The sequence below is a fragment of the Neofelis nebulosa genome, chromosome 14 (genome assembly GCF_028018385.1).
Source record: "Neofelis nebulosa isolate mNeoNeb1 chromosome 14, mNeoNeb1.pri, whole genome shotgun sequence".
Taxonomy (NCBI): domain Eukaryota; kingdom Metazoa; phylum Chordata; class Mammalia; order Carnivora; family Felidae; genus Neofelis; species Neofelis nebulosa.
Window position 1 is genome coordinate 35,608,097 of NC_080795.1, and position 14,565 is coordinate 35,622,661.

A 14,565-nucleotide genomic window follows, 5' to 3' on the forward strand; every position below is an offset into this window, starting at 1 on the left:
AATCAGTATTTTTGCAACCTTTGGGTCAGTACCTAGTAGTGCAATTGCTGGGTTGTAGAGTAGTTCTATCAAATATTTTCTCACAATTCTGTCAATCCTCCAACTCAATCTCTTTCCCTGTGTTTCCCCCACACACTTATGATTTATTGTTTTGGATGCTAGAAAGTTTTGAGGATAGAATACCAGGCACTTGACTAAGTTCACTTTACCAGGTAATCTCACTTTAGTATGGGAGGCAGTTAGTATTTGTGCAATTAAAATTTGTCACTTAGGTAAATAACAAGCAATACATTTTATTGGGTGAAATTAATTGGGTGAATTTTATTTTCCTACTCATGAGTTTTCTTAGCCTTTATGAGCAATTTGTTAGTTTACTGGAAACTATTTAACACACTTATTAAATCAAGTAAAGCTAAAAAGATTATACTGTATATGAAAATAAGAAGTAAAATAGACTTCATTTTATAAAAACAACAAGCAATTTCAAATACTCTAAAAAAAGAAAAAAAACCCCACAAAACTCTTTAGTTAATGGAAAAAAGGGCTTTTTTAGTAATTAATCAATTGATTCATTCATAATTTACCTGTTTTTAATGTTTAATTTTCTTTTTTATTTTTGAGAGAGAGAGAGAGAGAGAGAGAGAGAGAGAGAGAGAGAGAGAATGAGCAGAGGAGGAGCAGACAGAGAGGAAGACACAGAATCCGAAGCAAGCTCCAGGCTCTGAGCTGTCAGCACAGAGCTGGACATGGGGCTCGAACTCACAAACCACGAGATCATGACCTGAGCTGAAGTTGGACTCTTAACCAACTGAGCCACCCAGGAGCCCCCATAATTTACTTCTTGTGCTTTTAAGCCAAATCTAAAAATTTTAAGAAACCACACAATGCTTTCTAAATTTGACTTATATATGAGAATGCCTTATAAGAAAACAAATTAGAGAGTTAAACATGATCATTGATTTTACTTCATTTATATTTCTAGTCAATATATACAGTTCATTTCAGAATATGAATAAGATACCTAACCTCATTCAACAGGTTTTACTTATTCGTTTCTATACGTGCTATAGGGCCCTGCACAAAATGACCAAAACACAGCAAAGCAAAACATAGGAAACATTCCTTACCTTTAAAGAAGACAAAATTCCCATCACTGTTTTCATAAACTGCATCGATACTAGGAGGCAAGCCCCGCCAGAAGTAAGTAATTTGCATGGGGTACCCATCCATCACTCTGTTGTTTCTCACTCGCCAAAACCACTGGTCCTACAAAGCAAGCAAAAGTATCTCTCAACAAACAGGCAGGCCTTCATGGCATTTTGCTGTGCAATGCTGTAACATTTCCAAAACTAAACTAGTGTCATTTTCACTGTCTCACATCAAAGCAAAGAAGCATCTAATTAACTTGCTTACAGTGATCACAGGTATTTTTGGAGTTAACCACCAAATCTCTAATCCACACAGTGTGATTAAAAGATAACATAAGAATATTTAACTGTAGCATTTTACATTGTCTCCAGGGTCTTTTAGATGGAAAACCAGAAGTAGCACAGGCAAGTCCCTGCCAGATTTGTGAATTAAGTCAGTTTTCCTGAATAAGAGAGCAGCATATGGATATGTATGCATTTATAGACATACACAAGATCTCACACCTAAAATGCTGGAGATGGAATAAAGAGGCCATCCTTCTTGATATGCCTACATTATACTCATTCCCCCATGTAATTATAAATAGAGTCCTCTTTCACCTTCAAATATGTTCTGGTTTGGATGATAAATTATATGGTGACCCTAAATGAACAAAGTTATCATAAAAAAAATCATCACAGTGGTTCCCATCTGGGTCAACTGCCTCTCCTATATACTCTCACAATATCCTGACTTCACTCAATCATAGCATTGGTCATTTTATATAAAAAGTGTCTACTCTTATCTCTAGTGAAAATACGTGACTTACCCCATAGCAAGTATTTATAAATGTTGTTGAATTAATCATTAGCTTGCACACAATATGTTTTGCCATAAATTCTTACTAATGGCAAAAAATTTTTCAAAAATGCTGTATTTGATTACATTAAAATATTTTCTATTGAAAATTTCAGAATAAGACTATTCAAAGTGCTTTAATATTGGAAAAACTAAGGATATTCTAAACTATGTTATTTTACTTTATTTCAAAATTTGTATTTACAGACAACATTTCAATTGGAAGTTATATATTTATACTACTTAGATAAGTATGTTTTACAAAAATACTTCCAACTCAAGTCTTCTCTGCTCTCCTTCCCTGACTTAGATATTAATAAGTGATTTATTATAGGGCTTTCCCAATCTTTTGGCTAATAATTGTTTAGCCTGACTAGATTTTCTAGGATTTGTCAGTTATTCATATGGTCATTCACACACACACACACACACACACACACACACACACACACACAATCAACTGAGGATTCTTGGATTTCAGGTGGTATGATAAAAATGAATTTTTCCCATCCCATATAAATGAATCCAAATATAAAAATTTTCTTAGGATCTTTGGGTAATTGTACTTCATTCTAGCTATCCTGGGCTGTCTTCTCTACGGACGTTGTGATTTATAAAGAAGGAACTAGTTTAATTAACATCTCTAAGTTCATATCCTATTCCTGCTTTGTCTCTTAACAATGGTCATCCTGGTCAAGACACTAGTCATTGGGTTATTACAAACTAATAATTGACTCATAGTATAATTACTGTTTTAAACATAAAGAACTTTCTGAGGACCTGGCAGATTGGTTTTTATTATTGTTAAAATTGTATTGAAACTAGTTATCTTATTTTCCTTTACAATTTTGTTTACAATTTTAGTTCCTGCTCTTTGTTTCTTCTTCAGACTTCAGCCATATTATAGCTTTAGCCACGCATCTCTTTCCTGCCAACAGGAAAGAGACTAACCTCTTATATTTAAGAGGTTAATATAAGAGATTAACCTCTTATATTTTCAACCTCTTCTTAATAATTTTTTTGGTGCCAGGTAGCTGGAATTAATACATATCTTGATTAAACAGACTTTAAAATCCAAAGTTAGGCCATGAAAAGATTGATTCAGGGACATATATGAGGGCATGAAGATCCAGGGCTTACTGCTAATAGTATGTGAGCAGAAGATATTCTCATAATTTAAAAGAAAGCCAGCATTTTCATCTAACTACCACAAAGAGCTTTTCATTAAAACTATGTCAATCTCCATAAAAATTATTCTTAAATTCTATCTATCTATCTATCTATCTATCTATCTATCTATCCTAAAATAATAAATAAAAATGGGTAAATACCTACTGGATTCAGATAAAGAAATAACTGGCCATGGTTATTTATGGAACAATGAAATGGAAAGCTCTCTGAGCTGAAGGACAGAAAAACATCAGGGAAAAAGCCTGAACTGTATTCCAATTTTTCTCAGACAAGCACTTCACGTTGTTCTATCTCCCCAGTACTGAGACACGGCCATGGCTCTTTGGGACAGACGTACGCTGCTGTGTGAAGACAGGAACGTAGCCTCAACTTGCCACTACTATGGGGAAGAAAATGTAAATTCTGCCTCAAGATAGGCACAGTCCATTTGCAAACATTCAGAAGGTAATATGGAATCATAGGTGAGTTCAGAACAACTTCTCATTGACAGCAGCCTTGGCAGAGAGTTATATAAATTGCAGATATTCACGTTGTGCTTCTATTCCACTTATCCATGTCTTCTCTGAGTGGTAGAAAGCAATGGTACAAATAATTTGCCAAGCATTCTGTCACAGAGGATGTAAACATGTCACAGTCACTCTAGGTTGCCATTTCAGAAATGGGGCTTGCGAACGATTTTGTAGAAAGAGGATATTTAAAATGGTATTTAAGTCTCTATGCAAATTTCCCTTCTAAGTGAAACCTCCTCTCACCACACTACCTAAAACTGAATTCTCACACTCCACCCACCCACATGTGATTTTCACTCCCCTCCTTTATTTTCCTGCACCATGTCGATCACTGTTTTAGCACAATGCATGTTGTATTTGCTGTTCATTCTCTCTCCACTAGAATATAAACTCCATGATGGCAAAGATATCTGTCTTTGTTCATTTGTGGTTTCCCGTTTCCACAAAAATGCCTTGCACATGGCAGAAGCTTACTAAATATTTCTTGAAAGAAAACGCGTTTACGGAGGAAAGGACCAAGTAAAGGTAAGTTATCCTTTTAGAAGTCAAAAGCCATGCAGATGTCACAAGAATACAAATGTTCTACTTGAATAGGCAGATGTTTAGTATATATTCCATTATTTTTAGAAAGGTATGATATACAAAGGTCTTTGAACCATGCAGGAAAGAAACAAACTGTTTCACCCTTCCAAACAATGTACGTTTTGTTTTGGTCTTTGGTTTAAGGGGAAAGAAAGAAGAATCACCGAGCTCTAAATCTGTTGTTTCTATCTTGCCACTGGCCTTTTTTTGGCTACAGCCCTTATAAAAGGGGGTGGAAGGAGTGGAAGTATACCCTAAAAATAATCAAAACTAGCACATGTGCAATGTCAACTTATAGAAAAAAATAGCACTTAAAAATTACCAAGGAGGAATTCCTAGTTAAACACCAATATTACACATTAGCTACAAGTTTACACAGATTTTTTTGTTCCGTATAGCATGGGATCCAGGCAGACCACCTTGTTCACACAGATAACAAATACACAGAGTACTACAGGCTATATACCACGAAGCAATAACACACATGAGGAACTGGGTTTGCTTTTTTTTTTTAATCCCCTTTAAAATTCTGGTTTTTTTTAAATGTTTATTTTTGACAGAGAGAGAGAGAGAGAGAGGACGTGAATGGGGGAGGGGCAGAGAGAGAGAGGCAGACACAGAATCGAAAGCAGGCTCCAGACTCTGAGCCCTCAGCATAGAACCCGATGTCTGGCTCAAACCCACCTCCCCCGACATCATGACCTGAGCCGAAGTCCAATGCTTACCTGACTGAGCCACCCAGGAGGCCCATATCTCTTTGTTTTTTTTTAAATGTTTATTTATTTTGAGAGAGAGAGAGAGAGAGAGAGAGAGAGAGAGAGAAAGCATATGAACCAGGGAGGGGCAGAGAGAGAATCCCAAGCAAGCCCCATGCTCTCAGCACAGAACCTGATGCGGGGCTCGATCTAATGAACCATGAGATCATGACTGAGCCAAAATCAAGAGTCAGACGCTTAACCATCTGAGCCACCCAGGTGCCCCTAAAACTCTGTCTTAATACAGGCATATTGTTTGCTGACAACTATGGAGAAAAAGGATCCTCCTGCTGTCTGAAGAGGGTGCTATTTTCAGACTTTTTAGAAACCAATTAGTAGACGATCTACTTTTACCTCTCTTCTGATACATAGATTCGTTATTTAGCCAACAACTTGATGTAAATCTATGAATGCCTCGTGTGTCTAAACTGAACATTACAGAAGGCATCATTGGTTCCTCAGCCCTCGCCTGCCACTGTGGGCTTCCTCCAGCTTTCACCTCTGAAATAGCATCTGAAACCCCTTGATTCCTTGCCATCTTCTCTGTCACCATCCTACTCCGAGCTGCCACTGTATTTCACCAAGATGACTGCGATGCCAACTCAAAGCTCCCGGTCTGTCTCCTCCTGCATCCAAAATGGAATTCAGACTGGGTCCCTGCCTCCAGCCTGTGCACAACCACTGCAGGTCCCTTTTGTGCTCATGATGTTTTAGTGACATCGGCATTGTTTCAGTTTCTGATAGAGGAAAGCTCTTTTCTTCCTTAAGACTTCTCCTATGCAGTTTTCTCCACTTTGAATGTTCTTTCCCTTCCTCACACACTTCATCCGATGAAGTGTGAATCATCTATTCATTTTCAGCTGAAATTTCCTTTGCACAAAAAGGTCTTACCTGCCCGCTGACTGAAATCAGGTGACCCTGTTATACTGTTTCATAGTAGTCTGTAATTTCACTTCACAGCACTTACACAATCTGTTGCTGTATTATCAATTTTAAAGTGGTACAGTCTTCCCCCTGCTGCACTGTGCTATATGCCCAAGTAGGGGCAGTATGTTTCCTTAACACTGAAGGATCAGCTTTGGGAGCTATGTCTGGCATATTGTAGGAGACCTACACACATGCTTAAAGAACAAATTCCTCTATTTTTTCATCAAACCACCATAGGATGACTAACATATATCTGAGATTGTTCAAACCAACCTAACTTCTTAATAGGAGTATCAGACTATTTATTAAAATGATATTCTTACCATGGAAACTCACCAGCTATGGGGGGGGGGGGGACAGAGAAACACGTTTGTCTCTACATATAGATTTGTTTACAAGCAATCATGTACTGTTTCTGAGTGGCCTAGAGAGTGTCTGGGAAATCTGATGTCCAAAATGAACCTGGTACCTATGAAAAAAAAATCAGACATGTAGTAATAGTGAATGAGAGACAAAGTCATGGCAATAATAAGGGAAAGGGCAATTTATATGAATGTTTAAAGGGGAGAGGAAGAGGTGGTGGCTTCTGCTGTGTTGGTAGGCCTGTGTTTCCTTCTCCTGCTTCTCAGGGCAGAATGAGATGTCTGAGACACCAGGTGAGTGCTCTCAACCCTGGACCCACCCTTGCTAGCCAGACTTACCAAGTGGTCTCACAGGACTGGAGGTTGGGAGGGAGCAGTGCATAGGAAATTATGGAATCTGGGCAAGAAGGAGCCAGCAATGAGTTCTGAGCCTTAGACAGACATCCAAATGTTTACCATCCTAAGCCACCGCTTGTTTGAAGGGGCAAGAGAAATGAAACGGAAATTTGAGAAAACGATAATTGATGGCCGTGCTGGAGTTACACAAAGGAAAAGTATGCTTTGGTACAGGTGCCCCATTCAACTGACCCACTGCCTTAGATATACTTCAAAAGCACACAGTGAAAGCAAATGATCACAATTTCTTATACAATTTAGTATTTAAACATGTTTAATAATGCCACATGCTTGACTAAGCTCATACATAATTACTGAATCTACCGGAATAAAAATTGATAATGATAAATGCCAATTATTAGATTAATTTGTTCACTGCTAGCAATGTATATTACTAAAAATCAGCCCATAATTTAGCTGCTGTGTTTTTAAAAAAGCTTATTATATTGAAGTAACTGTAGATTCACATGACAGCTATAACAAATAACAGATTTCTTATACTCTTGCCTAACCTTCCCCAATGATAACTCTTACATAATATCAAACCTAGGAAACTGGAGATTGATACAGTCCACCAATATTATTAAAATTTCACATGCACTCCTGTGTACATGTGTGTATTTGTGTTTATTTTAGCATTGAAAGTGTATCATTACAATACAGAAATATGGGAGTTGCCACCTTAGCCAAGTGATCAAGATTTGTATCAGTCAGAAGGCAACTTTGATATTATGTGCCCCCTAATGTGATACATAATAGAGTAGCCAGGCATTGAAAGGTACAGAATCGTTTATGAAGCACACACAGATAGAAGTCAAACATGTTTAAAATAGAATGTAATTGAGCTTTTACACCTAACTTCTTCCAGTTCATAGGAATAAAGGAATAAGTTAAATGACATGTAAAGGAAGCAATCAAGCACATTCCAGAATGTGGCATGTTTACAGGAAAACTGGCCTGGTCTCAGCAAGAAAAAAAAAAAAAAATCATGGGAAAAGCCTGGGAAGAATGATGAGTTAAATATCTAAATAGACCTGACAACCAAATGCAATGCATGGGTAATCCCTAGATCCTGTATATTTTTTAAAATGTTTATTTATTTTTGAGAAAGAAAGAGAGAAGGAGAGAGAGAGAGAGAGAGAGAGAGATCCAGAGGATCCAGAGCGGGCTCCCCACTGACAGCAGAGAGCCTGATGCAGGACTTGAACTCATGAACTGTGAGATCTTGACCTGAGCTGATGTCAGACACTCAACTGATTGAGCCACCAAAACTTAGATCCTATAGTTAAAGATGAAGTTTGATGATATCAACAACTTTCCTTCAAAGGTTTAACCAAAAGCTTGGGCAGTCATGTTGCATGGCTCACATACACACAGAAGATACAGGCAAACACTAACAGTTGTTAAATTTAGATGTTAAGTGTGCATGTATTCATTCTTCCAACTTTTCTGTTTTTGAAATTTTTCATAATAAAAAGTTTAGAATATACACTCATTTAAAAAACCTGAAAATACATAGGCAATTCCCTTATGATAAAATATTATTATATTATCTTCATAAGTATTTGTGATGGCTAAATAGCATTCTGGCTAGCAAATGTAAGATTAGTAAGGCTCCATTCTAGCCATTTAAATTTGCTATTATAAATAATACTGCAACCAACACGTTTATGCTTTAAAAAAGAAACGAAACTATGTTCCGTGCCATTTAATTGCAATTCATGCTCCATTCAACAGTAACATATGTGAACTAGAAATGTAAAAATCTCACCTTATAAAACCATAAAAATATATTATAAAGTCATTAATTTGATTTTACACTAAACTATTGTATTCAAATTTACTGCCTGTACTGAGAATTGTAAAAGGTATTGTAGTATTTAAAGAAAGAGAACAAGGCCATTTACATTTAATTAGCTATATTTCTTTTTCAACACTGGGAAAGAAAATTGGAGGAAAAAAAATCTAAGGGATGCTTAATAGATGTATCTGGCAAAGACAATGCCATTCTGAGAAGTTTTCATTATCTTATCACAAGAGCTGACACAAACCGGATTTTGGTCTATAAACCTTAGGAGAAAACCTGTTCAAAGCCACCACTAAAATGCACTTTTTCGCCAAGGCAGGCATGAATTTCTGCAATGATTTTGCAAGCACAATTTTCAGGGCTCATCAGGCAAAGATGAACCAGATGTGATTCTGGGAGAAATAACGCAGCAGCACATCTTGACATGTCTGAAGAGGGGCAGAATATGCTATCCCCAAACGTGCCACTTCGGCATGCGGATATTTTCAGCTGAAGGCAATCAAGACCCAGCAGATTCAAGACAAAAATTCACCTCTCTCTTAACTACCTAAAAGAATTTAGATAGGGGGCCTGGTGCAAAAGGAGAGATATTACCAGAGGTAACTTTTTATCTGAACAACCAACACATATGGCAGGGCAAACATCTAATTACCAAATACCTGCTTTTCTTATGTCCTGTGAATGTCCCTCTTCCCCTTTTGAAGAGGTCTCTTATTTTCATGGAGCTCTACACATATAGAATTAATTTTGTTTCCTCCTGTTAATCTGTCTTATGTCAATTTAATTATCAGACGAACCAAAGAACCTACAGGGAAAAAAGGAAAATTCTTCCACCTCTATGGGTCAAATCACTTTGGATAGTGTCTGCATTTTAAAAATGTTCGAAATACAGAGTCACTATGATTGGGGAAGGAAGTAACATATTAACAGGTGACTCTTCTAAATCATTTCAAAATTCACAATTCTGGAATATTCCTTAATGTCTTGGACTATTTTCAAAGAAGAATCTGTGAGAATTAGCATCTGGATTTAGAAATGTAAATTATTTTAATAAATAAAATATATTTGTGTTTCAAAGGAAAGGAGATATGGCATTTGCGGAATATTTTGTTTACTACTTGTGCTAAATGTAGACAACACCTTTTATAGTCTCTAAATGGTAAAAAAAAAAAATCCTTTGTTTTTAGATTAATTCATACTGAAAAACCTAGACACCCAAAGGTTACATGATATGTCAGCTATGGGTCACTCTTTTGTTAATTAGTATTTCTTAAGTCCTGACATAACGAATACTAACTTTTAAAACTTAAAAATTCATAATTATTCATCCATATTAGAACATATAGTAACATAAATATTTACAGCTTTTAATCCATTTATATATGTGAATAATGAATGGCAAAGAAGCGTTTGTGTGCCACAAATGTGGTTTGGTCCTAGAACAGAAAGCTCCGAGGTGAGAGAGAAAGATGTGTGTGTGTGTATGTTGACCCTGCTTTCTTTTTAGGTCCTTACACCTTTGTACTTGTTTCTTCTTGCATTTACTCTTGTTCAGAAACCACTTTGTGATGGTTATGATGCAGAGGAGAACAGTGTACTAAAAAATGTTTCATCACTACACTGCATTTAAGGTAAGGAGCCTCAAATTCCATATGTAATTGCACCGCACAGTGCTAGGACCTTTTGCTTCCTTGCTCCACAACCCCCCTTCCCCCAACACACACCTCCTTTGGGATCTAAGGATCATGAATATTGGCGGAGAGATCTAAATTTCAGTTCACATATCATATCATTAAGTGTTGAAAAATAGAAAAGGTTTCATTCCTCCCACTGCACTAGCAGTTTTAGCTTCCAAAAATATGAACTCTTTAAGAATGTACATTCAATCTAGAGGGGAGCAGAGGCAAACAACTAATTTCAAAAGACTGTGAAATGCTGTTACTGCTGCCTCTGTGAAACAGAAACTACCACTTAGTGAATATAATGAGCCGGAAAACAGCTGTGTCATTAGCACACCTATCAAGAATTACCATCACTTTAGTTTTGACCTGAAGAAAGATATTTCATTTGCAATAAAAACTATGTTCCTGCTGAATCAAGTATATGGCTATTTTTACTCAAGGTACATAGGGCGGTGTATTCAATTTAGTTTTTAACTACCCAATCTAAAGTGGTCTTTCCTCAATTTTTTTTCTCTCAACTCATCAGGTTTTATTTGCTTCACAATACCTATTGTTCTCTGAAATCATCTTTATTTGTTTGCTCACCTGTCTCTCATCAGAGTATGCACCTCATCTATCTTATTCAAACATTGTATTCCTCAGCCTTGGAACAGGAGCCAGCATGGGGTGCTGAATAAGTGTTCAAAGATAGAGAAAACCAGGCAGTGGAAGACAGAAGACATAACAGCAAGTCTTTTCCTCAGTCTGGATGCAGGGGGACTGGTTGGTCAATATTTAGTTTAAGCATCCCCACGGAAAGGCTTTCTCAGGCCCTCTTTACTACCCCTCTAAGCATCGCACATCTACCAGCATACTTAGACTATTGCATGGAAATTATCCATCTGCCAGTTTGTTTCTAGGTGTTACTCTCCTTCCCATGAGTATCATTATCATTCTTTGCTTTCTCTCTCTGTCTCTCTGTCTCTCTCTCTCTCTTTTTAGACTTAATTCAAGCAAGCTTTACTACCTTGGGGGATATTTACTTAAAGCCTCTATTCTCCAAGGACTATTCCTGCCCTTTAGGTAACCTTTCTGTTTATTCTCATTGCATTTTGTAGAGCAGAGGTGGTCAGTATGCCAGGACACGGTCATGCCATGGAGGGTAGGAAAGAGACGGTTCATGGTATCACATAGGTATAATCAGAGGGTTGAGCTAGTGCTGTGGAGTATTATTATTTTTGGCTTCTTCTTCAAACACAAAAGGAAACTCACTGAGCTCAAAGAATGTGGGTAGTGCAGACAATCAGCAATAAAAATAATGCAATGGGCAGAAGCAAAGAGTCATCAACAGACTCCACTAAAAAGCTCTGAGCAAGTGCAGAGGCTTGGGGTGTGTAGGGGGGTGGGGGTGGGGGGCAAGGAAGGGCAGCTGATGCCCTGGAGAGAATGTGCCAGAGGGAAACGTCCTTCTCCTTTCAAAGGGACACAAAGTTAGTTGTCAACAAATTAGGTGTTTAAGGCCTATGTTGAATTAGAGGTTTGCTCCTAAGAGATAAGGGTAGATTGGGCAGAGAACTCCCAAGGAATTACAGAGCAAAAAACCCTGAAAGATTCCTAAGTGACTTTGTTTCAGGGTTCAGGAGCACTTGTTGCCATAACAGGAGAGACTGATCCTCATTACCATTGCCTAATTACTTTATGCTAATATACTCCTGAAAACATTCCTTCTGTTGCCAATGTTTTGCTGTGGTTTATTTACTTGAAAATGAAGGTCAAAAGGTAACTGCCCTTCCTTAAACTCAAAGGAAATCCTCAACAAACAACCTGATGTGCCATAAAACAGTGATGGAGTTCTTAGGCAGTCCGTGGGAAGTCAGATTATCACAATCATTAACAAATGGAAAGCACTATGCTACTGGTTCATTTCTATCAAGTGAAACAAATATGAATAAGCACTATCTGCTTACTTTTGAGGGGAAAAAAAGGAGAAAATTCTCCCAAATAAAAATAAGTAAATGACTTTCCAAATCACTCAGCCAAATAATGGAGCCCTTGAACAACTACTATGAAGCCAAATAATTTTTGAAAATTATTCTAAGTAATAAGGAGTCTCATGACAGAAGATTAAATATAGTATATAAGATTTGATGTTTTGACTAAATAAAGAAGTTTAACATGGTAATATTTTTGCATAAAAGAGATAAAATGCCTCTCACTTGGCTGGAAGATTTGTAAATTGAGAGAAATTTCAGAAGCTTCTGACAGTGAAGAGGTGAAGAAGGATGTGTTGACTGGGCTTTCACAGGAAAACTTTAGGGGTAGTATGGAAAAGGAAGTTAGCACACATCATACCAAAGGAGAGTACAAAATAGTCTATGTCCCATCAGGTTAATGGTGATGATGGGCAAGAGAGGACATATCTTCTGGGGAGAAGAGGAAATGAGGTTTGAACACCAGAAGTGTAAGTGGCACATGAGGGTGGGTGGGTGCTCTAGGAGGGGTGGGATGGTAACTAAGAGTGGTAATTCTAGAACCAACTGCACAGAATGCAATATGAAAACAGCAGCTTGATGGGGCATCCAATGCCAAATCAATAAAATAGAATATATAGGAAGACAGACATAGAAATGATGGACTAAAATAAGGAGGAAATGAAGTGAAAAGAAATGTAGAATTAGAAGCGTCTGACAGAGATTGTGCTAGAGCTGGGGAGGGTTAGAAAAGAGAGCATTATTAGGATGTCAGGAGGGAAGCACCTTGGCAGTGTCTGGAGAAAAGAAGGAATTGAGTTAGATAAAATAGTAATTGGTAAATAAGGAAACACACATTCCCGAGTGAGGATTATCAAGTGAACAAAACAATATTGCAGATAATAAATAAATAAATTAGGTGTTAAAGACTGATAAAAATACAAGTGTCAAAAAAGAGAAGATGGGTTTATGTAAAATACTTATGTGAAAAAATCCCTCCCTGTTCAATATAGCCTGTGTTTCAAGTGCACATTTATGCTATGCCCATTTAAAATTTGTCTGTTGGGGGATATTGATGAGAGTTCCAGGATAATTAAGACTATCCTGCCTGTATTTCTTCATGAGGATTCAAATTGACATGGAAGTAAGGAGCAAAACCTGTTTAGGTGAGCAACCTGATTATTTAGTTGAGCAAATTATTTTTTTTTTCTGTCTTTTGCTTATATATGAAGACCAAAATAAATTCCTATTTATCTTTTATGCAACGTTTCAGAGCTTTTCAACTTTTCTTGAATTTTATTGTGTGGTTCAAAAAGAATTTGCAATTGTAATTAGTTTTATGGACATAATGAATATAGATGAATCTCACTTTCTGCTACATATTTATTCCTGAAAATTTCGTTATTGATTATTTTGTGAAGAAAACACCATTTTAATAGAACTAAAAGGGTTTAATATTTAAGTGAATGATGTTAAAGAAAAGAATCATTTTAGTTAAATCTTATACTCTATCCAAAATTAAATAAAAACAATATAAAGCCATTGTTATTGATACAGTGTTTCTAAATGTTAGACATTTGTGCCTTAGATTTTGTATCAGGCAATATTTAGAGCATTATTTTCTGAAAGGAGAACTGAGTTAGCGAGCTATCTTCTGCATAAAGTGAGTGAGTTGGTGATATATGGTCCAGCTCATGTATCTTTTAGTCCTCAAACTCATTAGTAGAAATTATCCATTATTTGATAACAAAAATTACTTGCATATTCCTGTTATAACTAAAAATGCATTCACAAGATATATTTTTATAGAACTTTACAAAATAGGCATTGCTTCATTCAATTCCAAAGCCAAAGTTGACAACTAGAAAAAAAAAAAAAAGATGGCTTTGGGTAATATTTTAATTATTACTAGCTTTAGTGGTTTGAATAGGTCTCATATGATCTAGTTTATATAAAACTAATATGACTACCAAATGCCATTCTCAAGCATGTATATTTGAGTTCAGTCTGCCAAGCTAGAAGAAAAAATATAATCTATATTGTTTCTGGAAAATCTTGGAAATGAGAAAGTCTTTCTTCTTTTCTATTAACCTTACAAAATGCATTATCGCCTACAGTAACTTCACTTTGGGGAAGTAAAATTATTGCTTTCTTTTTTTTTTTTTGGACATTATTACTTTTACTTTCATAGCTGATTTCTATAGCATTTTTTTTTAAGATTAGTAATAATCATAATTACATAAAATATTCATTAGTATGATAAAAATGAGATATTTTCTGCTGCTAATGACCAAAAAATAATATAGATTATTGCTTTGCAGTATTTTTGTGCTATCATTCATTCATTCTTGTTCATGATTTCTTTTTCTTTTTCTTTCTTCCTTCCTTCCTTCCTTTCTTTCTTTCTTCCTTGTTGGGG

The 14,565-nt window shown here is 36.4% G+C and overlaps 1 protein-coding gene across 3 annotated transcripts in view; it reads right to left on the minus strand.

Moving 5' to 3' along the window:
- MMP16 (matrix metallopeptidase 16) overlaps positions 1 to 14,565 on the minus strand; it is a 313,046-nt gene that overhangs the window by 61,793 nt on the left and 236,688 nt on the right. For all 3 annotated transcript variants that reach the window (XM_058698495.1, XM_058698496.1, XM_058698494.1), the window contains exon 7: positions 1,128 to 1,266. In XM_058698495.1, coding sequence (XP_058554478.1) covers positions 1,128 to 1,266 — 139 coding nt within the window. The remainder of the gene's footprint in view (positions 1 to 1,127; positions 1,267 to 14,565) is intronic.